The sequence below is a fragment of the Mastigoproctus giganteus genome, chromosome 12 (assembly GCF_048544385.1).
Source record: "Mastigoproctus giganteus isolate SK-2022 chromosome 12, ASM4854438v1, whole genome shotgun sequence".
Lineage (NCBI taxonomy): Eukaryota > Metazoa > Arthropoda > Arachnida > Uropygi > Thelyphonidae > Mastigoproctus > Mastigoproctus giganteus.
In genome coordinates this window covers 27,287,589-27,314,964 of record NC_143586.1, presented here as the reverse complement: position 1 = coordinate 27,314,964, position 27,376 = coordinate 27,287,589, and the positions used below count along the sequence as shown (strand labels likewise).

At 39.0% G+C, this 27,376-nt stretch overlaps 1 protein-coding gene across 3 annotated transcripts; it reads right to left on the bottom strand.

Moving 5' to 3' along the window:
- Nucleotides 1-27: 27 nt before the first annotated feature.
- On the bottom strand, nt 28-18,928 carry LOC150076814 (uncharacterized). Of its 3 annotated transcripts, none has more exons than XM_090386482.1 (3): nt 18,819-18,928; nt 2,572-4,112; nt 28-995 (listed from the first exon to the last, which is right to left on the bottom strand). In XM_090386482.1, exons 2-3 carry the CDS (start codon nt 3,938-3,940, stop codon nt 775-777), a joined length of 1,590 nt encoding a protein of 529 aa, XP_090242608.1. In that variant the 5' UTR covers nt 3,941-4,112; nt 18,819-18,928; the 3' UTR covers nt 28-774. The 3 variants fall into 3 exon arrangements, with proteins under 3 accessions (XP_090242608.1, XP_090242609.1, XP_090242610.1); XM_090386483.1 differs by lacking the exon at nt 18,819-18,928 and adding an exon at nt 6,567-6,629; XM_090386484.1 differs by lacking the exon at nt 18,819-18,928 and adding an exon at nt 5,871-6,110.
- Nucleotides 18,929-27,376: the final 8,448 nt, after the last annotated feature.

Genomic DNA, 27,376 nt, shown 5'->3' with positions numbered 1-27,376 from the left:
CTTTTATCTACTCTTTGAAAACAAATATGTCAATAAATAAATTATTTTGTGCACAGTGTCTGATGACCAAGAAGCCGAAGTGTAAATCCTTGAACAACTCTAAAAAATGTCTTGAAAAACTCTTTAAAGACGTAATTAAACCGGAAGTGGACTGTAAAAGCGGTGGATATTTTCGAGCATCCCACAATGACGTAGACGATGACGTAGACGAACTTACCGATTCTCCGACAGCGCACCCATTTCGCACGTAATTTACGGACAATGCCAAAAGACAGCCAAACGGAACATTACTATGGTTACAGCCTCCCAATGACTGCAACTATAGCAGTGCAGGATTAAAGTATGGGCTAGAAGGGCCCTTGTCCTGGGCGCAATCCTTCAAGGGGCGCCAAAAACAAAAGAACGAGGAGGGAAAAATTACATATCCTTAATAAAAGGCGCCAAAATACCTTGGTCCGGCCCTAAACCATAGTAATCACCGTTTCATTACACTTTAAATGAAACGAAGAAAGTAGTTTGAATAGAAAGAGAGAAGAAGAAGACAGATGGTTTTGGTTAAAGCAGTTATTTTCTTTTGTTCGGCGTTTGCAGTCCGCTGTATCGCACGGAAATTCTGCGCGGCTTACCGCCGGTCTCGGGAAATGTAGGCGAAAGATAATACGTCCATTAGTTGCCATGGCAACCGTCATAAGTGGTTCGCTGGAGATAAAAGCGGATGAGTTGCATTATTTATACGACCAGCCACTCTTTGGTAATGCGAAATGCAGAAAGATACTACCACGGAGAGCCGAGAGGGGGCGCCAGTGGACAGCGTCTTTTGGAAGGAAAAATCGTGGTGCATCGGGTCATCACCCGATCCAGTAAAGTGCTGTTGAATCTTACGGCAGAATAATCCACAACTGACTCCTTTTTGAGACACTGGAAACCTCCAAATTCGCAAATCCTGTAGTGATGTAGGAGAGCCTCTCCTTCAAGGACATGGGCTGAAGCGTAGCCTGCAAAAAGACAACACATCCCATTACTTTCTCCATTACAAGTTAATTGCGCTCATAAAGAAAATTTGTTGCGCAACATTGCTCTCTAAGCTTTGTTGCTCAAGATATTAAATAGCACTCGATAAATTGTGCCATGCCAAAAAGATCTGGTTGCCACTAGAAATTACGAGGGGCGATCAATAAATTATCTTCTTACCTATGAAGGAAATGAGGTAGAGGAAAAAATCTTTTTTTATTTTTCAATGTAACTCCTTGAACTTCACTTGTTCCATTTGTTAGCAATCAGGAAATACCAGACAAATAAAATTCCTTGTCCTGTCCATCAACGAACGAAGAAACAGCAGATTTCAGTTCATTATTATCAGCAAAACGATATCCACGTACGTTTTCCTTGAGGTGTCGAAACAGGAAGTAGTCACTAGGGCCAGATCCAACCTGTAAGGTGGATGTGTAAAGTCACAGTCTCTCGAAGCAGCAGCAGCAGCAGCATGCGACTTGTCCACTTGTGTGTTGTCGTAAAGAAGCAGACACTTCTAGAAAGTTTCCACAATACGGATTCATATAACTCTCCAGTGACTGTCTGCTTGTGTTCCAAGTAGTGAATGTACAAAATTCCCTCAGAATCCCAAAAAATGGTGGCCATAATCTTGTCAGTTGAAGATTGTGTCCAAAATTATTTGGGTGGGAAAGAACCCCTTGTGCTTCCATTGCATTGATTCTTGCTTGGTTTCAGGATCCCTTCCATAAAGCTCTAAATAATCTGAGGATCCACCTTGCACTGATCTCACTCATCCCCAAATGTTCATGGAGGATGGTTATAATTGTTCCCTCAGATATGTCACATTCCCTAAAGATTTGGGATGATTTCAAATATCTATCATTCAGCACAAATGTGTCCAGGGCTTGCCACATTTCTAGAGTGGTCGCTGTCACAGGCCTTCATGGACGTGGATCATCTTCGATGGACTCTCTACCCTACTTGAATTGCTTTGACCAGAATTTCACCTGCTACTCTGAAGGTGCACTGTTGCCTATAGCCACCATCCTTCCATTAATGGTCTTTGGCCCATCTTCTTCTTCGGTCAGAAACTTGATGACTGAACGATGCTCCAATTTCAGAAATCCATGATTTGATACACGAGTCTTCCTCCTTCCTGTTACAGCAACAAAACCTCAAAACACAGTGGGATCAAAATTAGTATGATTCAAGTTGAGATGTGCAGAAACATGATAAATCATGAATCATTGAAATATACCTTAGGTAGATAATCTATTGAACGCCCCTCATATATAAATGCATCATTTTGGTATTCCAGATTGGCCTTTCAGCAACAAAACTATTTATTATTTAAAAAAAACTCTTAAAACTGAAAAATTAGGTCACGACTCTTGATTTTTTAGCTTAGTATCACAGACAAACCCATCTTTAGAACACTTCTAATTTGCAGCCAATTAAGTTTTCTTTTATTCACCTATTACCGCGAGTTGCATGTTCGAAAGGTTGGTTTGTCTGTTTTACGAGCTAAAAAAGCAGTAAAAAAATGGAATAGAAAGAAGAACGAGAAGAGAAACTTACCAGGGATATAACGCCAAATCACGTGATTTCCAACTTCAAGTACCTTGTCCGGCATGACAATGTATTTTGACCTCGCCCCATATCTCATGACTCCAGTCATTCTCTTAGTCTTGTATTGAGTCAGCAAATAGGGAATATAATTGGGGGGTTTCTCTGGTTCTTCCCCATAAGCTTTTGTGTCATTCTCCCAGTACAGGTAAAAGAAAACATTCCTCACGAGAAACCCACCAGTCTTTCTTTTGTTCCTCCAATTGGTCTTCACGGAACTCAAGAGGGTGGTGAAGTTGTCGTGTTTCCTGGGGATTATATACTCATCAAAATCCAACAGGGCGACGTATTTGAATAAATACATGGTCCGGTACACGCAATCATTCAGCGAAGAAAACAACCCCTCAGTTCTTATCTCCTTCTGCGAACGGATATCCAGTTCCCATGGCAACGTGGTGACCAATCCTTCCTCTTTGTACAGGGTGAGAATCTTCTCCACATCGGGACCGACGGAGTGGTTGTAGAAGAAGAAATGTTGGATCCCCAACAGTCGATACATTTCCAGAAATTCCACCAACCAGATGGCGCGGTTGTAGCTGTAATGCAAGGGTTTCACGCAGAGGGCAAGTTCACCCCTCGGAGAAAAAGTGTCCAACTTATTGGAACGAACCAACACATCCGCATACACCTCAATACTTTGATCGGCCGACACGGAAACCTTAACGGGCATGGAACGATCTTTGGGACTCGCACAATACACGAAAACGGATGCGTACTTCAACTTCCAGTTCTCATTGGCCACCTTCAATGTCGCCTTCACGTGATGTTGACTGCTGTTGGCGTATGTCAAGCGACAATAAACGGGTGGAGGCTTCATGGTCAAAGTCACGGCAATCACAGTGACCACAGGGTTACTCAGACGGTCATCCCAATAAGCCGAATAAACTAACAGCTTATAAGAAGCCTTGGGACTGTTGGCCCTTTGCCATTGGTCGTAGTAACCATGGAAACGCCTTTGGTATTGGGTCATGTTCGAAATGCTCTTATGGCCGGTAAGCGGAGGTTGCGAAATCTTTTCCGAGGAGCGAAGACTCTTGGGGATGGCTTTGCTGGTCCGAAGAGGTAGGGAAAACTTTGGAGGGAATATCTTGATGGGTGCAAAAAGTCTGAAAGCTCTCTGAGTAAAGTGGAAACCAGAACGATTGTCTGTCCTGTACAAAGTATCTCCGGGTGATATTCCGTCTGGGCTGATTTCTGTCAGATCCTGGACGGATGAGTTGAGGATTAGGAAACCGAAGAACGCCATCACAATAGAACCATTGATGATTACTTTCAAGAAGAACTTCTTCCATCTTCGAGAAACCAAACGTCTTGTCGGCATTCTCTTATTTGATCTTTGTTTTTGACTAGATATGGATGGGAAATTGGCAGTTGGAAAGTGGAGCTATCCCTAGGATCCGGGCCAATTCTGGCTGCAAGAATTGTTTGGAAGTGAATAGGTAAGACGGAATGGTGTCATCGTGCTAATAGGGCAAGGCCCTTCTCAACAACCCCTGAAAATAAAGACAAAAAAAAAAAAAAACATATGGTTAAATATTATATTTAAAAAAAAATTTCTGTTGATTAATTCTTAATTTTAAGATATTTTACTACCGGAATTAATGTAGGTCACGTGACCGGAAGAGAGATAAACGTTTAAAGTAAATCTGTCCTCCATTACAATTGATTTTTTAACATTATTCATTTTGTTTAAATTTATATCCCAATTTATTCCAAAAAAGTATAAATGATAATAGTAATAAATAATAATAAACAAAAAGACATCGCGCATCGCGTGCAACTTTGCCAGTTTCATTGTCCACCAATTGCGTGAGCTTCATGCATTACCATAGCAACGGCTCACGATGCTTTTGCATTGTTGATGCGCAACTCCCGGAAATCGTCTGTTACTGCGAGTTTATCTGCACGAGTTTCAACTTTGTAAGTAACACGCTAGGGATGCTTTTGACCTGCCACCAGGGATTTGCTTGATTTACATCTGTAATTCAGAAGAAGGTAACTGGAATGGCTTTGCCAATTCTCCTCGTTGTCATGCTCTCTTATGATAATTCAGTTCTTTCTCGATTGCATCAAATTCAGACGACAATTGGACTTTTTTTTTTTTTGATCGCCAAAAGATAGGAGAGCAGTTAAAACGAGACCACCTCATTCTTTTCAAATGTAGAAAGATGGTCTTTTCTTATTACTACTGGATGCGTTCAACTGTGAAAGATAAAGGGATAAGAAAAGGAAAATTTGTTGAGGCAGACGATATACGAAAACGACAAATATCAAAACAAAAAAATTATCAAACTTTACTTGTTTTCTCCAAGAAAAAATTTTATTGTAGTTTTTAATTTGAAATAGACATTTGTCGTTTGCTCCAAGAAAAAATCTTGCTTCCATTTTTGAAATAAACTTTTGTCGTTTGCTCAAAGAAAAGATCTCGCTGCCATTTTTTATTTGAAATACATTTGTCGTTTGCTCCAAGAAAAAATCGCCACACCATTTTTGAAACAGACATTTGTCGTTTGCTCCAAGAAAAAATATTGCTGCCATTTTTGAAATAGACATTTGTCGTTTGCTCCAAGAAAAAATATTGCTGCCATTTTTGAAATAGACATTTTTCGTTTGCTTAAACAAAAAAAATCTTGCTGCCATTTCTTATTTGAAATAGACATTTGTCGTTTGCTCCAAGAAAAAATCTTGCTTCCATTTTTGAAACAAACTTTTGTCGTTTGCTCAAAGAAAAGATCTCGCTGCCATTTTTTATTTGAAATACATTTGTCGTTTGTTCCAAGAAAAAATCTCCACGCCATTTTTGAAATAGACGTTTGTCGTTTGCTCCAAGAAAAAATATTGCTACCATTTTTGAAATAGACATTTTTCGTTTGCTCAATTTTTCTTGCTGCCATTTCTTATTTGAAATAGACATTTGTCGTTTGCTCCAAGAAAAAATCGCCACACCATTTTTGAAACAGACATTTGTCGTTTGCTCCAAGAAAAAATATTGCTACCATTTTTGAAATAGACATTTTTCGTTTGCTCAAACAAAAAAAATCTTGCTGCCATTTCTTATTTGAAATAGACATTTGTCGTTTGCTCCAAGAAAAAAAATCTTGCTTCCATTTTTGAAATAAACTTTTATCGTTTGCTCAAAGAAAAGATCTCGCTGCCATTTTTTATTTGAAATAGACTTTGAAAGTCAGAAATACGTGAAAACAACAATTTTTATATCTTAAATATACAATATTATTAATACACTACTTTACCAAAATATTAGAGAGCACAACCCTCTAAGCTTGCCTTCAAGTTAGGTTGCATTTCAATCCAGTGGCTGCCGGGAGGTTAGAGAAGGTTTCGCATTCACTCTTCAAACACGACCTGGACAATCTTTGTCCTCTGACCACTGTAGCCGTTCACAACACCACTGTTAAACGCATTTATCTCTTCCATTTAGACGTGGGAAAAGGAGACTTTCCTTCAACAGGTACAAGTGATGTCACTGTCATTTTATCTTATGGGTGACGATGATTTCTTCAACGTCCCTGATAGAAAGAAAGTGCAAAGAGACAGCAAGATGATACATGAGATGTTTAGGTTAAAATGAAACCGGTTTCGGCATCTGTGGATTTCCACATCCTGGTTCCTTATTGCAAAAGTGGACAACAGAGGGATTTCTTCAACAACAGGACGAACGCTAGTTTTATAGCCACGGGTCAAAAGAGTATGGCGATGACGTCACGTGGTTACTTCGGCATTGAGAAATAGCTAATTTCTTTCCTTCTGCAGAATTTCCTATAACAGACAGGCCCCCGAAACGCCAACTATTCCTTCTGACTAATTATACTTTTGTATCGGCTGGATTAAGTAATAAACTGGAAAATGTACAGCAGTAGACAAAAAAAATAGCAATATCCAAAAAAAATTTCCGAATTAATAAATAAAAAAAAGTGGATTAAATTTACCTTTATCAAACGATGACAGGTGTAGAGTTACCATGGAAAACAACACCCCTGTTGGAAATTATCGAACATTTATAACGCTCCCTCGAAACCCGGATGTTTGCAGTCATCCATCGTACCCATCAAACCAAAATCGTGCTGCGCATTTTAAAGATTCTGAAATATCACACACAAAAATATTTGAATAATCAAAAAAGGGTACTCCATCCGCGAATGCAAAATATCCGGCAATAAATTATAATAAGGAGACGCGGATCGATAAATTGTGGTTTAACACCCCAGGACGCAAAATTAGGACGAAGGTCGGCACCACACAGTAGCAGCGGATGGAGTCAGCGTCAGTCGGAGCGTAAATGATCCGCTACTTGACGCCGGTGCTGTGGAGAAGGTATAAATGGCCTGGTCACGTGATTGTCCGAGAACGCGTTTGCTATTATATCCACCTCTCACCGCTTTTATTGTTTGCACTATAATAGGACAGTCTCAAAACTTGCCCGACCCTTAAAATGCACAAATTTTAAAGGAACATCAACAACAACCCTTTTTTTCTTTTTTTTTTTCGGCAACTCTCCATATCCCATTTCATTCAGCAAAAGAAGCAAACTATCCACATAATATATACTACATGGTCAAAAGTAACCGAACACTTTCATTACTTGAAATAGTTTTTTAAGTTTTAATTATTCAAAATAATAATATGCGCACACTATACTGCGCATTAGACGGTAATTTCTTTAAATGATTGGAACGCAGACGATACTGTCGGCTTCAACAGCGGGAAGCTGTATTAGTCCCGTACCTCATTTATAATGGAAGATCCCGGTACAACGTGTCTGCTCGGCTGTGATGCCATCAGCTGCCCGGAACTGAAATGCCGAGCTAAATTCCATGTCACGTGAGTTGGCCTCAGTAAGATTAAGCGCCAAAAAATGTCCGGGGAGCTAAGAGAGGAGAAACTGAGGTGTACAGCATCTGCACGCGCCTAAAACAATCAATCTTGTGCGAATAAAACGCTAATTGCAAAGGACCAGAAGGCAAGGAGATATATTATCCAGGAGAAAGGGAGAACTGCTTGATAATAAGAGAGCAAGACGACATAAACAATACAAACCTCGCGAGGGGATTAAGGGAACCCGAGAAATTAGCCAAAAATCACATTTAAGACAAATTTCTGCAAAACCAGCGTTTCAAAACACGCTGGTACCTTTTCACCTCAGTTGCCTTGGTATTTAACAACGACTATGTAATTCGGACAACCTAATTCTATCAAAAAACTGAATGAATCAAAAAACTAAATGAATCATGTACAGTAGCCCAAAAAAAAAAAAAGTCACCAACTCAATGCCTGACTTATGCCATGGATACGCAAACAGTCCTAAATATAACTATTGATCGAATTACGGTGCATGGATTTCTAATAAATTGAAACGCTGTCTTGTCTTTCGGGCGACGTCACGGTCACGTGATCAAGCTGTCAAGTCCGTCTGTCCGTTTTTCAACAGACGAACGCTCTATAATATAAATGTAGTAATCGTAGTAATACTTTTCGCCTGTCGTCTGCAATTCAGTAGACGCTAAAACTCCTCCAATGGTCCGAGATTAGCGAACTTCTAAAGGTCGGGGTAATTGTGTAGCCCGCGCGCGAGAAAGCCTCAAAAGGCTCCACTGATTAAGCGGTTTCCTTTGGCAAGTTTGTTCCGAAGTTCTGATAGCGTTTGTGTGATGACCTTTTAAATATCTGATGACACGGAAAGCAGCCGTAAATTAACGCGTACGTGTTTGTAACGTCTCGCATCCTGTGTTAAAAATGCGCGTTATACGATGAATGACGACCTCGAAGCTGCACGTGCAGCAACGACTCTAATAAGCGCCTTCAATAGATTGGCGATTGATTTATTGGCTAAAGAAATTGGATTTGTACCGATAAAAGCCATCTTAAAACAAAACGTAATATAAAAAAATGAAAACATCATCAGGAGTCTACAAGATCCTTACTTCACTTATAACAAAACTGTTTCTGCATGTTTTTTGTGCACTGGTGATTAAATTTGAATGCCCACCATCTTTCAAGATGGCTGACCTAAATATAAATAAATACCAGATTAATGATCTCAAAAGCTTTTGAAAAGTAGGCTAATAAACTGTATGGCACGTGTTTAAATTTAAAATTCATAGCACGTGACTATACGCAGCTATTAAACTAATTACATACAAATCACTTCCTATTATCGAATTATTCTTTAATTTCCAGCTTCCCAAATTGAAAACATCATGGAAGAGTGATTTCCAATAAATCATCTTTTTATCAACCCGATGTTAGCTTCATTGAGTCTCTATGGGATGTTTTGGAGTCCAAACACATTGCTTTAAAAGATGATGGCCTACTTCTAACACCCTCGTGGTTAGCGTAGTAGCAACGACCTCTGTTCTCTCCACCTTTCAATCCATCGTGGGATGAAAAGCCACAATAAAGCAAAATATATCTCGTATATCCAAACCTGAAACTCTTTAACCAACGAAACAAAACAGACTATCGTCTGACTGAACTCCTAAACAAAGTGGTCCGGCCCTGTCCTTGACCTTACCTCGTTTACTGCCTGGTAAATAAACGAATATTTGTTGAAGGTCGAGTCTAAACAGGTTTGAACAAAGTGGCCAAACATGTGGTTTGGCCACTTTGGAGAACTTCCCTGTCCGATACAAGGAGCACTAAATCAAGTACATGGTCCTTCCCTGTAAAAGAGGGATGGTACACTGCTAAGGGGGGGGAAGAACTGATAATAATCTTTCAAGATAAGGAATATTATTTCTTAACTTCCCTAAGTGGGGTCAAGTGTCATCCACACATTTTTGTTTTTGTTTGTTTCTGCGCATGTACACAACTAGAATTACACCATCCTACTCAATCTCACTTCCAAGTAAAATGTCAAAGCGCGTGCGCTGTTTTCCTGTTTATCAATAGGCGTTGTATTTATTGTGCGTCTGAGGGTTAGCAGTGGTCCCATTGTTGTGGTTACGTCATTGGGGTTACATTCTACAATAGCAGTTACGTTATATTAAAAGGAACAGCAACCGGGGGATAAATATAAAGACAGGAGAAGAAAAAAAAAGAAATTCTTTATGGTATTGGGCAAATATAAGTAACATTAAGACAGTAAATTCAAATAAATTTAAGTCTTAAGAGAAACATTGGACCATTCTTTTGGAAGAACTTTCAAGCTCTTTGAGTGATGAAGGTGGAGGAGATCTGTCTTTCACTGTCCTCGCCAAACATGCCCACAGTGACTCAATAACGTCTGGTGATTGCGCAGGCCATTTAAGATTCTTAGCCTCAGTTTCATGTTCCTCAAACCAAGATTGGGCACATCTGGCTGTGATAGGGGAGCATTGTCATCTTGAAACATGGCATCGTTTGTGGTAAACAATGTTCGAACCATGGGATGAACCTGGTCACTCAGAATATCAAGACAATCGGTGGCAGTAATTCGTCCCTTCAGGGTTGTGATGATAGCCACTAAAGAATACCAAGATATTTCTGCCCAAGAAGTTATTTTGTCCACCACCTCCCCATTGATAATGATAAACAAGAAATATTTCAGATTACCATTGCCCTCGTGGGTAGCACAATTGGTAGGATCGCTGTCCTTCTGAGTTCGAATTCCATCAATCACGGGAAGAAGCTATGGGTTTTTTTTCACGTGGCTGAGTTAGTCAGTCTCAAGCGAGGACAGCGTGGTTTTTCCTCCCTGAAACTCGGGCTTTTCATCCAGCAAACAGAAAATTGACCTCAGCCACGTGTAAAATGCCACAAAAAATTGTTCGCATTGCCAATTACTTGACCCCGAACATCTTTAAATTCCAATTACCGCCCTCTGTGTTCAGAAACAGGAATTATTTCAAATTTCAATTAATTAACCTCGATCCTTCTGAAGTGCAAAAGTCATTAAATCTTATTTTTATCCAATTAGCGTAAGAATACTTAATTAACAAGCATTCTGCAAAACCAAAATTTTTTTGGGGGAGCTTTCTGTTAAATTGAATGTTCAAAGAGATTTTCAAAAGAGAGAAAGGATTAGAAGCGTTAGGAAGTTTTCCCTCCCGACTTTCTCACGTGCGTGTCTAATTAAAGTCTTCCGATTAAGCACTTTTTAACCGCGCAATAATCTTATTAAATATGCAAATCAATCGATTGTGGAAATGAGTGCAAAAACATTTCCTCCTTCTCCTTCGTTATTCTGATTAGAATTTTTGCTGACGAATTCCTCCTCTGTAATGATTCTGGTAAAATGCAGACTGCGCGCGCATAAATTATTCACACTTTCAGTCTTCTGCGTGTATTAATACAGATCTGTGCTCCTTGCTCCTGAGAACCCCTGCCAAGTAATTTAATCAATTTAAACGAGCCTATAATGACATTTGTGCTCAGCGGTTCACCTCTTGGCTAACAGAACGAGATTTAGAAACTCGCATCACGTGACCTGTATAACAATTTGAAATTAGAAAAGCGTAAATGCACGGATAGGAGGGGTGAGGTGTATTGTTGGGGATGACTGTTGTTAACGTTGAATAAAACAGCTTTTATTTACAACTGATAACAATGTGAAGAAAAAATGCAGGGGTTGTTCGGTGAATACACGCTAGTCATATGCTTGTGTTGCAGATAGAATTATAACAAAACAGATTAACATGTGAAGACTGAATTTTTAATCGTGAAGGGCAAAAGCTACGTGTCGAGTGCTGATTATTATTCCCAATCAGCATTAAAAGTCATTATTAGTGGAGAAGCGTCTTTAATATTTACTTTAAAATCAGGAGCACCAAAGGGCTCTTCATTGGGCCTTTAATTTGCATATATATAGTTCATAATTAAGCTTACAGACTCCAGTTGTTGTTGTAGGGTTTAGAAGCATCAGTGACCAAGGCCATATTGCTCAGTATATACTGTCTGCAACTTGCGTGTGTTCTGTGGTTGATTTTCTGTTTGCTGGATGAAAAACCCGAGTTTCCTGGAGAAAAAACCATGCTACCTCGTCTGAGACCGACTAACTCAGCCACGTTGTGAAAAAGGCTCATAAAAATGCCTCACACCATCGACGGGACTCGAACTCGTCTTTTCTAATGTAGGTGGTAGATTATTCTCATCATACAGTGCAACACAACCATTTTACTTATTGGAAGCTTAAATTTTTGTATATTCTTTCTGTGTGTACACCATATACAAAAATTTCATGAACTGCCCCCTACATAATTTTACTTTATCTATTGATTACATCATGAATAGTCAAACTAAAAGATCAAACATATCTGCGAAAAGAACTAAACCTCCCCAAAACTTCCTCATTCATTTCACAAATATCATGGTCTCAGTTCCAATCTCAACGAAACCCATTTCCATCTAACTTCTTTCAAGCCTCACTTACTCTTTTAAACAGGATTCAAATTATCATTTGCATCAGAGACATCCTTGTTTGGAAGCTTCTCCATTCGAATTTCTTTGGCTTAATATCTCTACTCCATTCTATCAAATTCATCTGTCTCTATCGATCTCCAAACTCCACTAATCACTTGGAACCTGACTTTCTTTATTTGAGACTCGGTACTCTCCAGTCCAACTCTCCTAAAAGTGTAAGTTTCCTTGGTGATTTCAATGTTCACAACTTCAACTGAATTCAATTTCTGGTTAGACGGATCCAGCTGTTCGAGATGCCCAGACTTCTGCAATTACTAATGACCTCGACCAGACTGTTCATTTACATGCCAAACCCAACGCACTTGATCTTTTAATCGCAAACAACCATTCCAGTACGCAGTCAAGGTGAGTGGCCCTCTAAGCATCTCAGATCACAACTTGGTGATGGTCTCTTCTCCGATGGAACCTTTCTCTCGTGGCCATTTTCATCCTACTGTTGTTTGGCATTACAAAGATGCAAAATGTGATAATCTGCGAGATTTCTTTTCTGCTTTTCCTTGGTCAGATTACTGTTTCAAATCGTGATGAAATCCTTTGTTCCACACTCCACCTTGCACTCTCGTCCTTTGTCCAAACCTTGGTTTTCCGGAATATGTGCTGTTCAAGACGTTGCATATCACAATTGGCTTGCATCCAAATATCCAGGTTGATATTTTGATGCAAGATTTTGGATTTAAATCTATTGGCAGCAACTTCTATCCATTAGAACTTCCACCTCTGTTTTCTCAGATCGTGATTATTCTCTTGCATTCTCAGCAAAGCCGAATTATAATCTTGGCAATCCACCTCCTGGAAAAACCAACACACCCGACTCGATGCTCCAGTGGTTTGTTGCAGAACAATAGACGAATTCTGAACAATCTTGATGCCATGAAAGCTCCACTTATTCTCAAAGCATGCCTGTTCCATGTCTCTTTTTAATTTCTCATTTACTCTCTGCCATCCAAATATTACCCAATTACGCTTACTTCTACTGTGTCCAAGTAATGGAGAAACCTTCAACGCCAACTTTAAAACTACCTTGAAATCTTTGATGTAATCAGTAATTGCTAATATGGATTCCATCAGAGTCGATCAACTATGACCTACTGGCTTCTGTTGCTCACCTTTGAACAAATTCCATTGAAAAAAATATGGTCAAACCCAAGTAAATTGCGTGTGTTCTGTAGTCGATTTGCTGGATGAAAAACCAGATTATCCGGGAGAAAACATCATACTGTCCTCTCCTGAGACCAACTAACTCAGCCAAGTCTTGAAAAAAGCCCACAAAAATTCCTCACATAATGGGGTGTGTTTTGAACGAGTGATTTTTGCCACAGTATACACTGCCTAGCCAAAATATTAAACGTTGCAATTAATAGATTATCACGTACTGTAAAGAACACTCTGCAATGGTGGTTTTGTTATCCTGGACTACTTTTTTATTAGGACTTGAGTTAAAATTTAAAGTCCAGCTAACAGATCCGGTTAGAAATATTCCGTATTTTGCTAGATGAGCAACTCCAGGTGTTATTGACCCCTCATGCGTGTATCCACCTTTTTTCCTTCCAGTCACGCGATTGATCGTGATGGGGTTTTATTCAATTACGAAAAGATCCTTTTAGACGATGTTGCCAAGCTGTGTGTTGACGTCAACTTTTTGAAATTGTCTTCGGAAACCAAGAAAAGAAATTCAAACATGTTTTGCAATTAGCGCTACAATATATTTATTTCATAACACTTGCTTAAAACATAACCCGGCCCTTGAAGTATTTCGATCACGTACACACCTCTTTCTGTCTCCACTCTTCAGACTGGTATCTGTCTGTTGCTAGGCAACCGCGTTTACATAGTATACAGTTTCCTAGATCGTTGTGTAGAAGGATGGGTGCAGTACCTGACCACACCCATTCGTTTACCTTCTCTTAAGGGGATTTATAATCAAACACAACTGGGCGTATTCGGCCGACACCCCTTAAAGAGTTGGGACAAACAATGTCATGTGACAGCTAAAATACGCTTTGTTGGTCAAAAGAAACCTCTGATCGTTTATTAAAAGATTGGATCCCTCAACAAAGTAATGAGATGTCAAGTTAAACCCCTAGAGTGCAAGGTAATAGTGCGTACACTGAGCATAACCTACAATTTCTGTGCATTTTATACGATTTTAGTGCACAGATAACCCTTCTTTGAGAATTCAATTGTAGAATACAGTGAATCTTAAAAATAAAATTTCTGATTAGTGGATGGCTAGACACTGACGGATTTTAATACATACATAATAGAATAATTATAGTTTGGCGTTACTAAAGGGAGCGCTGCTTGCACAGTGTCATCCCTGTTAAGTGAAACAGTAGTTGGTAGCCTACAAGTTTTACTTTGCAATAGGACTCCAAACATATTTAAAGACTATTTCTCGCTTGAACTCAATCCAATTCACTTTTTTTTAAAGTCAATTTCAAAATTAATGAACAAATCCTGACCAATTTCACGCAAACGTGAACGAATCATCTTTCTAACACGAATCATTAATTGCTCGATCCATTCGAAGTAACTTTGGACAAATAATAAAATTTCGACCAGTGGATGGCTAGACACCGACGGATTTTTGTACAAAATCCGTCGGTGTCTAGCCCAATGTAGTCTAAAATATTTTACAGGTACACAGGTTACAATAATTAAGAAACATACAAAATAGAATAATTGTAGTTTGTCCTCACTAAAGAGGGCGCTGCTTACCTAGTGTCATTTCTTTTAGTAAAAGTAGCAACTCGGGGCTGTTAACTCATCGCTTCGACCGAACCTCTGTACCACGTGCAGAGGCGAACACCCTACTTACACGCAGAGTTTTATTTACGCAGGCGTATTGGGCGGGTTATCTTTTATTCAAATGTTGGTGCGCGTGGTCATGGAAAACTTCACAAAAAAGTCAATTACGGTTTTAGGACGTCGGAGTCATTCAGTAGGGTTCATCAGTCAACTGTACTAACGATCCAACAGTCATCAAGAATCCCCGAGTGTCACTCGATGGTCTTCTTGCGTGAGCACAGTCTTCCTCATCTACGCCATACTCTTTTATTGTCTAAAATTCGCTCTATACTTATTATTGATTACATCCGGGTTTTTATTCACCTTAATTTTTATGTACTTTGGAAAGACAATTCATCTCTATCCATTCTTCGGGGTAATTAATGTTTCAAAACTGAAAACAGCTCATTAAAATACATAGAAAATGACCAAACGATCTTTTGATATCGTCTGCTGTCCTCGTTTTAGACAGAAATGGAATAAATAATGAAACAAACAGAACGCCCAGAATTTTACATTCGTCATCTGCTTGTTTTTTTTTTTTTTTTTTTTTCACTCTAAATCTATTTTTATTTATTCACAGAAACAATTAGCATATTCGTCGTCTGCTTTTTTTTTTCTTCTGTAAAATCTATTTTTATTTATTCACGAGAAACAATTAGCATATTCTAATGAACGCACGCATGAATGATAGAAATGAAGTAACAACATTCGCTTTTGCGCGTGAACTATGTGACATTAAAAATTACTGAAAATGGAAAGAAAGTGGAAAAATGTAAAACGTTTTACAGAACCGTTGAGAGGAATAGTTTTCGAAGTCCATTTACTGATTGGCGCATTTATTTAAAAGAAAATAAATAAATAAAATATAGCAGTCGATAAAAGAGTACCCTCTATTAGCGTCTATGTCGTCTGACTCATAGCTACTGTGTCACGTGCAACAATGGTTTCGCGTAACTTTTTTTCCGGGCCATGTCGCACATTGAATACGCAACAATAAATCACGTGTAGTATTCATGTCAACAATCAAAAGAAAAAAAAAAAAAAACTGATTTGTAGTCTTGGAAAACGTTACCAACAACAGCTGGATATTTTATTCAGTTACAACAGCTATTTATAGCCAATAACGACCATAATAAACACAACATTAATATACAGCAGGACTTCGTTGTTCATCAAAAATACCGTATTTTTCTGATTTTAAAACCTGTCTTTTGTTTTATTTCTTTTCTAGAAAAAAACCAATGGCGACAGGACATTTAAAAAATTTATATCCATTATTTGATCGTTCGAAAACGTATTGTGACGTAATAATAGAGATTTAATTGTTGAGTCAATAAATAAAATTCATTGTTCAGTCTGAAGATTTGGCCTAGAAGCCACTATTCGAATCTTGTTATCTCATATCCTAGAAGCAACTACTTGAATCTTGTCATTTCATATCAACAATTAAATGATTGTTGCAAATAAGTCGTTTGGTACTATGGACTGTTTTCATTGTTCTGGTTTGTTCCAGTTCATACACTTTAAGATACTGTTATAATAGTTGCAGACGATGTCAAAAGTGTAGTTGTAATACGAAATTGTATCGTTAATAATATAACAGAATTCATTGTCCGTCAGAAGATTTGATCTAGAAGCAACTACTTGAATCTTGTTATTTCATATCAACAATTAAATGATTGTTAGAAATAAGTTATTTGGTTTGTTCTAGTTCATACACGTTAAGATATTGGTATAATATTTGCAGACGACGTCAGAAGTTTAGTTGTAAAACAAATTTGGATCGCTAATAATATAATAAAATTCATTGTTCAGTCAGAAGATTTAGTAAAGAAGTGACTACTCGAATCTTGTCATTTCATATCCTAGAAGCAACTACTCGAATCTTGTCATTTCATATCAACAATTAAATGATTATTACAAATAAATCGTTTGGTACTACAAACGACTTATTTGTAACAATAAATCAGTTACTACGAACTGTTTTCATTCTTCTGGTTTGTTCATACACGTTAAGATATTGGTATAATATTTGCAGACGATGTCAAAGTTTAGTTGTAATACGAATTTGGATTGTTAATAATATAACAGAATTCATTGTTCAGTCATGAGATTTAGTATAGAAGTAACTACTCGAATCTTGTCATTTCATATCATCAATTAAATCATTGTTGCAATAAGTCGTTTGGTACTACGGAACGTTTTCATTCTCCTGGTTGGTTCTAGTTCATACACGTTAAGATACTGGTATTATAGTTGCAGACGATGCCAGAAGTGTAATTGCAATACGAATTTGAATTGTTAATGAAATAATAGAATTCATTATTCAATCAGAAGATTTAGCCTGGAACCCTCTGCTCGAATCTTGTAATTTCATATCAACGATTAAATGATTGTTACAATAAGTCGTTTGGTACTATGGAACGTTTTTATTCTTCTGGTTTGTTCTAGTTCATGCACGTTAAGATATTGGCATTATAGTTGCAGACGACGGCAGAAGTGTAGTTGGAAAACGAATTTGAATGTATGACTTGCGTTTATTGTAATACGTGTTGAAACTGTATCTTATGAAACAACATTTGTTGTTTCATGAGTTACGAAACTGCAAAGCCGGAATGACATTGTTGTTATGGGGTTTTAGGAGCATCAGCGACTAAGGTCATCTTGCTTCATGTATACTGTCTGCAAATTGCGTGTGTTTTGTGGTCGCTTTTCTGTCTACTGGATGAAAAACCCGAGTTTCTGAGGGAAAAAACCATGCTATCCACTCCCGAGACCGACTAACTCAGCCACGTTGTGAAAAAGAACCATAAAAATTCCCACGTCATTGACAGGACTCGAACTCAGGTCTTTTCTACCTGTCGAGAAGATGGTATCCTCTCAACTGTGCCACCCACGAGGGCCCAGAAAGAAGTAGTGATAACGGGCTCATCAAATATTGCAAAACCTTCAGAAAATTCCACGCAGAAAATCTAACTAGTCTCCTTATAGTCACTCTAACTGGCGCCAATTATAAATAAAAAAATGACGTAAATCTAATTCACATCGGGTAATCGAGGAACGTTGCAAATGGGAAAAAATGGAATTTTATTCATGCAGAGCACATCGACTTTAATGCGTTGTCCAATATGTTCCCTTTAACGGGTCGTAATAAGGGGAAGGGGTGAGAGAGCAAGGGCCGTACAGAGTGCTCTAGGTCCACGTTTATTTATGTTGAGACTTTGATGGCTCCCTCGATTGGGGGCCCTAAATCGGGGGCTCTGGTGTGGCGCATCCAATGCACACCCTACATTTTCACGGCTGTAGAGAGAGAGAGAGAGAGAGAGAGAGAGAGAGAGAGAATGAACATACACCGGTGGCACTACGTCGACACGTTCAATGGGACTGCATTGCTTTACAGAGAGCCGGCCCTTCGCCGCTGCGGATTTTGATGCCGTGATTCACGTTTCTTGGAACCGTTAAACCCGCTTCCGCGTCCCTGGTCAAAGCGAATGGGTCAATCAATGATTGTAAGGAGTTGATGGACCGCAGACTTTCATCCCAGGAAAAGAAAGCCCCTGTGGCGAGGCTAAAGAGGCTAGCTCACTTAAGGGAAGTGAATCTTAACTATCCTCCCCTCAATTTTCTTCAACACCTCCTGTCGGTTGTAAATTGTGTACCACGTGACCAGAGAATCCTAATTTAAATCAATCAAATCCCTGCAGGAGTCACTAACGCGTTCTAACTGTATTGCTACAAGATATGCAAAGGGCCGGCGTACTGCATCCCTTATAAAAGCAAGTTTGCAGTGAACACAACCGGACACAGAAAAAAGGACTATTTTAGGCCAATAGAGAGAAAAAAAAAAAAAGAAAAAAAACTGTTAACCGCTACTCCTCAGTGCGCATGCAGTAAGACAGGATGGGGTGGGGGTTTCGTCTGCTCTTAAGAAAGTCTACTAAGAACGCGAGAGAGATGAAGGGAAAAGGAAATAAAGAAAAGTTTAAAGAGCTTACCTGTGTGCGAATAACTTTCTGCCAAGCTTCCTGACCAAATGAGAAGCAGACGAATCGGTCAACAATATCATTCTCACTCACTCCAGACGAAAGTGGTAAATGCGCACGCAGCGGTGGCGCGCGCGCTAACATGTTATTAACAATGAGATGCAATCGATTCAAAGTATACCACGTGACCAGCATATGGAAAACGTAACGCTTGGACTGGCAAAGAGCCAATAGTAGTATTTGTACTCGAAATCAGTGGAATTTTTATACCGCATTCTCTCTATCCGAACTCAATCAGTGCTTTGGCCCACGTTAAAGTAATTTTTGCCCGTGTTATTAGCTAAAGAATAAAGGGCCCCCATCCCCTCCCCCCGGAATTGTTTATTGATAACGGTGGATCTACAAATATTACAGTAGTTTAATAAAATTAAAACAAAAAATCGCATGAACGAAAGAATTTTTTTTATTATTTTATTTCCCCTCATAGGAAATCGTTATCGCTAACCTTGGGAGCTGATATCAGGGGACGGGCTGATTGCTAATGGACAATGAGCTATAAGGAAAGGTACACACGAACATAGATATGAGAAATGAAAGCCTTCCCCTACTAAAGTGTTGCTATAGGAACGTTAGTGGGTGATACTTCTTAGGTGGGAGGTTGCTTGGGGTGTACGCTGACCCCCTCTGTAGGAAACATCTACAGGCTGGCGTTAAAAACTAAAAAAAAATGTTAATGTACACGGTGGTCAAAAAAAAATTACTCCATCCTTAAGTGACGTCATTTAATCTTTTAAGAAATGACACAGCCGAAAATTCCAAACTGTACACGTTGAGCATCTGGTGTTTCGCAAAAGTGGGCAGATAGCAACAATACGTCTGCTATTACGTGTTCTGTAAAGTGGCATCTATATCAATGCTGCAACAACGTTAGCGTGCATATTTTGATTCCAGTTGCAACACATGATCGTTGAGCCTGACGTTAAAGGGGATGTTGTTCGAAAATCGCATGCCTAGATGATATTTGGAAAGGAGCAAAAATATTCTCATTATCTTTGAGTAAAGTAACGGCGGATTTGTAACGGAAGTGACCTCACAGGGTTTCCGGAATGTTTCAATTAAATAGTTGTTAAATTACCAGTATTAAATTATTACTAAATGTGTTTAATAAATATATCTGTAGAACTTTCGTACAGAACATCCTCGTAAATTGTTTACCACTACTTTATAATCAACCCCCGCACATGTCGTTTTTTTTGTTTTTTTTTAACTCTGGCATGATCGTTAGGTCAGATGACTTTTTTTGCTTGACCTATGTCATTTTACCTTAAATGTAACGAAAAAAAAATCGGAGCCCTTTTGGGATACAAGGTTGTAAATACCTAAAATAGGTATGATCAAAAGTGGATGTGGAAAAAAAATATTACGTATTTTCATCTCATTTCTCCACGTTAGATTTAAACTTTAATTAAACTCTATTCCAAATTTAAATAAATTGTAATTTCCCTATTGTCCCCATTTTCTCTTTTTTTTTTTTTTTTTTTTTTTCAAAACTAACTGCGAGCAATTAAGCAATTGTTCGAGAAATCATCGCTATAACACCATGAGTCTTTCTTGCCTCCTGGGCACACTACTGAGCTTCTTGTCTGACTATATCTTAACTCCCAAAATCCCTTTCTTCCTCTGCTTTTTTTAAATTCAACCCCACTAAAGGTATAAATTATTTTGGGGTTGCTGTCCCCCCCCCACCCTACAAACCTTCCATTCTTCTGCATTAAAACATAACTGCCACTTTTTTTACCATCCCTGAAGCTTGTTCAAATCAAGAAAATCAGAAATAAGAGCGGTCCTAGGACTGATCCTTGGGGTACTCCACTTTTAAAATTAGTACAATCTGAAATTAGATGAATCTAAAGAGTAGCATTAATCCCAACCCCTCTGCCTCCTGCCCTCCAGCGATCTAATCCTAAGATCTTAAAGGGGATCCTAACGTGCTGGATCACCTTTAAGTTCTTTTTTTTTTTGGATCTTTTGGAAGGACTGACACAACAAATCCAACGATTCTACATTATCACGAAGGGCAGTCAATAAATATTTACCCTCACTTGGAAATGTTTAAGCCAGGGATTGATTTAATATTATGTGTACACGCACTGACAAAAAAAAATACGAACCTTTATTCAGTTTCGAATAGTAGCAAGCGTACAGCGTGGCATGGATTCTGTAAGGTCTTTCAGTGCCTTTTGGTCGAATTTGTCCAGGATGAAACAAAATGTTTCATCCTGGACAAATTAACAGAACAAAATGTAAAACACTTTGTAGGAATTTTTGAGGAAGCACTCCCACAAATTGTTTAAATTCTTCTTGGTGAACGTGCATGGTGTCTCTCAGAAGAATAAACATCCCACGAATATCAGATTTTTCGATCAATAGCAATCCGACAAACTCTTGGTGTTTACAAAGTTTTCTTTCGTGTTACCAATTCCATCCAGTACGCTTTGTCATTCTACGCGTTTCATGTTTACCTTGTGACTCACGCTGTGTCCAAGTCACCTGACTGAAGCAATTATTGTTGTCTTTGGATTCAATGATTCGCAACGAACTTTTTTTCTTGGTTTCGCTCCACGAAACAAAAGTGTCTTTAAGATCTCAGTCTCCCCCTCATTACGCCCTATTTTTCTTGCATATTCAAAAGCGAAATGTAAACAAGAGAACGCATTTGCCTCCTTTCCACTGTGCAACTGCGAAATGAGTCTCCAGAGATCGTTGTCATGACAACAGATTGGATGCACCGAACACACGTGTAACAATGGCAACGCACAGCGAAGACAGCTACCAACTAAGAAAGTTGGAGTAATGTTCAAAGAGAGACTTAACCCACTTTTTATAATGCGAGAGGTTTTGTTTCTTGTCACGTATTAAACCTGAAATAGGCTTGGAAATAGAAATTGTCTTGAAAGACAATTGTCTTGAAAAAAACAGTTTTAATTTACTAAAATAAAAACTCTAACGTTCGCCAGGTGGTGTTGGAAACCATCTTTTTCGTGATCATAACGAGATAATTTTATTTATTTATTACCATATTGTTCTGCATTCCTTATATCTGTGTCACACCACGTCTCTGATGTCCCAACAATATCTGCTTTTGATGTTTTCACCAACACCTCAAATTCATCCAATTTATTTACCAAACTCCGGCATTGATGTACCTGCACCATACATGCACCTGTTCCCTTCTTAGCTACCCTAACACAACCCATGTGTGTCCTTGTACCGCAATGACTGCTGGGAGTCATTGCGGTACAACATTGATTTGTTAAGGGGAAGTCTTTTCTGACCAATTTGATTGGATACTATGATGTAGTCACAAAAGAACTGGATGCAGGGAATAACTTTGATATTATATATTTGGATCTTAGAAAGGCTTTCGATACTGTTGCACATGGAAGACTGCTACACAAATTGGAGCAGTGTGACATTGGAGGCAAATTGCTGCTATGGATAAAGGGGTGGTTGAGGGGGAGAAGACAGAGAGTGGTAATCAATGGACACTGCTCATCGTGGACTAATGTTATTAGTGGAGTCCCTCAGGGCTCAGTGTTGGGTCCATTATTGTTTTCTGTATTTATAAATGATATTGATGATGGTATATCAAGCTTAATGTCCAAGTTTTCAGATGATACAAAGGTTGGCAGGGTTGTCAAGGACACTACTGACACTGTGCTGCTGCAACAGGATCTGGAAAGGTTGAGCAGATGGGCTGAGAGGTGGCAAATGAAGTTTAACATTGACAAATGTAAAGTACTACACATGGGAAACAGCAACCCCAGAGCAACGTATCAACTCTGTGGTACTACACTGAGAGTGGTAGAGAATGAAAGGGACTTGGGGGTGGTTGTGCAGGCAGATATGAAGTTCTCTGAGCAGTGCAGACGAGCTGCAAGAGTAGCTCATGGTGTATTGTCAATGATATATAGGAATTTTTCCAGCAGGGATAAGGAGGTGATTATTCCATTGTATAAGGCGATGGTCAGGCCACACCTAGAGTACTGTATACAGGTCTGGAGGCCTCATTTCAAGAAGGATGTAGAGCTGCTGGAATGAGTACAGAGAAGGGCAACAAGATTAGTGAATGGAACAAAGGGGTGCTCTTACGAAGAAAGGCTTAAGTTTTGCAAATTACAGTGTCTGGAGACTAGGCACCGGCGAGGTGATCTGATTGAGGTGTAAAAGGCCTTGAATGGATTGAGCATGCTCAATGCTGATGGGATTCTTCCTCTTGCACAGACTAAGAACCTGGAAGTGTATAGTTTCAAATACAGGAAAGGCAGTTGTAGGATAGATGTGCGGAAATTTGCCTTTAGCCAGAGGGTGGTTAGTTGGTTGGTGGAACAGACTTTCATCCCTTGTGGTGGAGGTTGATAGCCTAAATAAGTTTAAGGCTCAGGTGGACCGGCATTTGGAACGAACAGAGGAGTGAAGTGGAAGTTTTTTTTTTTTCTTTTGGCTGATGCTGCATAAGCTTGCTTTCTTGCATCGTATGCCTCTACTAATGCTAATGCTAAAATGCTAAATACGCCTGGCAGCGCCATCTGTTCTGTTTTTCTTCTGAGTAAAGCGAATCTCAATTAGATTCCAGTCGATTTTAATCGGTTCGCATTTTGAAATCCACTGAAAACAATTAGTTGTATAATAGGTTTTTAACTAGTGCCAATTTGCAAAGCGCCTTCTGTTTTGTTTTTCTTCTGAATAATGCGAATCTCAATTAGAATCTGTCCGTTTTAATCGGTTCGCATTTTGAAATCGATTAAAAATGCGGGGCTGTCGATTGTTAACACTCATATTGTTAATACCTTCACGGGTTGCCTAGGCATTGCACTACTTCGAATAAGTAGTACTTCTCCGGTAAAGAAGACTAGCGTTACTTATTCTCAGATGGGCACCACCACCACCCAGACGACACCGTTTCGAAGCTGGTTGGTTGCAACAGGATACCTGCCCACCCACCGATGATGTAGCTAGTCAGCTTCGAAACGGTTGCGTCTGGGTGGTGGTGCCCATCTGAGAAAAAGTCTTCTCTACCGGAGAAGTATTACTTATTCGAAGTAGTGCAATGCCTAGGAAACTCTTGAAGGTATTCACAACATGAGATATAATAAAACGATACTTGGGTAGTAGAAATGATGGAGATGCATTGCCCATTTTTAAAAAAAGTCTTTTTTCAACTTAATAATTAGTTCTACAATAGATTTTTAACTGGTTCCAACTTGCAAAGCGCCCTCTGTTTTGTTTTTCTTCTGGATAACGCGAATCTCATTTATATTTCAGTCGATTTTAATCTGTTCGCATTTAGAAATCGATTAAAAATTCCGCAGAGTTGACAAACACAATAGTTAGTTCTATAATAGTTCTTATCTGGGGCCAACCGGTGTAAGCCTCCACCTTTCCTTCATTCCCTCCCTTCTAAAAAAGTCCTCGGCACTACCAATCACCATAACAGTTCCATACCGTGCAGCACCCGGTTACTCATGCGATACTTCTTTCCAGAGATATCAAAAACAAAAATAACAAAATGGCTGTGGTAATGGGAAACTATAGACCAATGAGTTTAACTTTGGTGGAAGGTAAGACTATGGGATTGAGGAAACAACGCGGGACTATATCCAAAGACGGCCAATTACTGTCAAGTAGCCGAGGCTGAGAGTTCAGTAAAGTTCAAGAATTATGCATCTTAATAAAGGTATTTTTGAAATCTTTAATTTTGTTTTTTGAACAAAATTCCATCCATAAGATCCATCATGCATCATAACTATCCCACGTTGAGGTAAATCTCGGGTTGAGCCTTGGTTTCAAATGCCAGGGTTTTATTAAGTTCGTTAATTTTTAATGAAAAATTACAGGTTTTATGGATGTTCCTCATTAAAGTAATTTTCTCATCTACACCTTTCCCCTCTCTTCGCCTCTAGTGGGCCCTCTTCTCTGTGACCTAGCCCTTTCTGACCCACCCTTCTTCTCCGTGTCCCTTATAAAATATTTATAAATAACACGCTGGAAACCAAAAGCTAATTTGTTTCCAGTAACGTTCCTCTCCATCGTGATGCTATTCAACTGGATCCTTTCTTCACTTAAAATGCACGCCACCACGTGCATGTAAAAGGGGTCGTATTTCAGACATCGGCTACTGTTATCAATTAAACATGGAGACTCCACAATTATGGTTATATTATAATTGGAATAACCTTTAACAGCTGCCATTTATGATCGCTCTTCGGCTGTGATGGAACTAATTGCCCAACACAAAACGTGAAAGGCCAGCGGGAAGGCGATATTAAAATTCTATTACCCACAATGAGGTGGGAAGAGATTGATCGCCGAAGTCCTCCCCATTACTGCATAAGCTCGCACATAGATTGTATAGGGGGCGCTGTTATGACAGACTTAAAATAGCCCATAAGAGACCAGAAACTGGAAGTTCATGGTCTGAACAAAATCAGGGGGTGTCCATGATGAGTACTTCACGATACAAACGTTGTTGTGCGTGAACTGCTAACCCCCTCGAGGCAGAATAAACTGCAAACTCTTTGGAGTAGATCAACCAGCAACCCTTCCAGGGTATATCAATAAACGCCATATGGACGAAGGGTTAGCCCCTTTTGAACTCATACATTCTGACCACCAATCACTGCACTTATTCCTACAGGTTCTTTAGTACCACAAGACCCGGTATATCACTGACTCTTTCTTCTACCAGAAGACAAGAGGAATTCCAAACTCTTGAGGCATCTAATAAAGTGGTAAGCTACTGTATAAACTGCGATTCAATCCATAGAAACTTTTAATTAATAATAAAATAAACGCTCGGAGTTGGTAAACAGAAACATGCCTCCTCACACACCAGGTCAAAGTGCGAAAGTGGAAATTAAAACCATGACACTTCTTGGAAGAAACCATACATTTATCTTAAATGCCTTTCTTTGTATGAAAACAAATCCTGGCATATCCCGAATACGTTTATGTTTTTAGGCCCTCATCAATTCTCTAAAATATGCATCGGCACGTATAATTGTTTTGTTACCATGGTTTCCTCTGACACCCGATCCATGGTCTGCTTTTGAGTTATTCAAGAGACCGGAGAGGGGTGGCATTAAAAATTGTCCGATGTCACAAAGCGACTGAGAATACGCGACTAATTCTCAGCGAAGTGTGTAACCACTAATGCTTGTTCCCATGGTGACCAATTCTAATAACTCGGGCTCCTATTACTTTAATAACCAGTTGGCATAATAATTACAACTTTGTCTGTACATGCCATAAGCTTTTGCTGCTTTGTTCTCAATAAAATAACCCTTTTTTTTACAAGATAATTGCTAATCGCTAAAGATTTGGTGGTCTACAGATTTCCTTCTTTGAAGAAACCTTATGTAGAACGCAGCATTGACCCTCCCTTCCCTTCTATTAAACATTCCTTGTGAATCACACCCTGTTTGTCGAAAAACATGGCCAGAACCGTCTTGATCCTGAATTTCTGTAAACGAAATTTTTATGGTCTTGGTCCACTTTGAAATCCACTGCGTTATCTCAATCTTCTTCTCTGAGTCTACTAAAACACCCAACAGTCATCTCCAGTGACAATACATCGAGGAAATTAGGAATATCTTGATAGTCTATATGAAGTATTAGCGTGATGGCACTCTTCGTTGCTTTTGCTCATCAGTGAGTCTGAGATGCGCAAATTTTGCGCAGACTTTCCTCTTTCCTAAATTTTGATGCACAATTTGAAGAATCGTGTCCTTATTCAAATCCAACTCATCAGCCATCATTCTGAGTGTCAAATGACGTTCACTTGCCACAATTCACCAAACTTTTGCAACTCTGTCCTCATTTCGAGAAGTGCTACTAACGAAACTGGTTGTTACTTGCAGCCTGTTAGCCTACTGAACAATTTCTGTACCATCATCTGTTTGTGGAAGTTTGAACTACAACATGACACTTTGGCAAAAGATGCTAAGAAAAACAGCAAGGATTTCTTTACTTATATAAACTCTAAAAGGAAGGGGATAAATCTGATTAAAGGACCATGGACCATGGACATAATGTTGAGACTAAGTACATGGAACTTTAAATGATAAATAGTTTTCTCGCGACCTTGTTAAGCCATTGGAAAATTGAATACTCAATACTATAAAATTTCAAGCGGAACATTGGAGCAGGGTACCAGATGGCGTCCTCCCATGGCATGGTTTGCTCTCCAGGAAACTCTAATTTTTCGTCCAGCAAACAGAAAGTCGACCACAGAACGCACGCAATTTACAGACAGTATCCACGAAGCAATATGGAAGAGTCCAAGCTATCAGAACTATCTTCAGAAGCATTAGAATTAATGTGCAATAAGATCCTTTGGATGAAGATTCCAAATCTTTCGATGCTTTTAGGTGTTCTCTCGTTAAAAGCATTACAGACTGTTAGATGCCTATTTGTTTAGACAAGCTTTCATAGCACCTCTAAGTCTTACTTCAGCTCATCCACGGTAACAGACGTTATTGGACGTTCTACTGCAACGATCAGCTTTACAT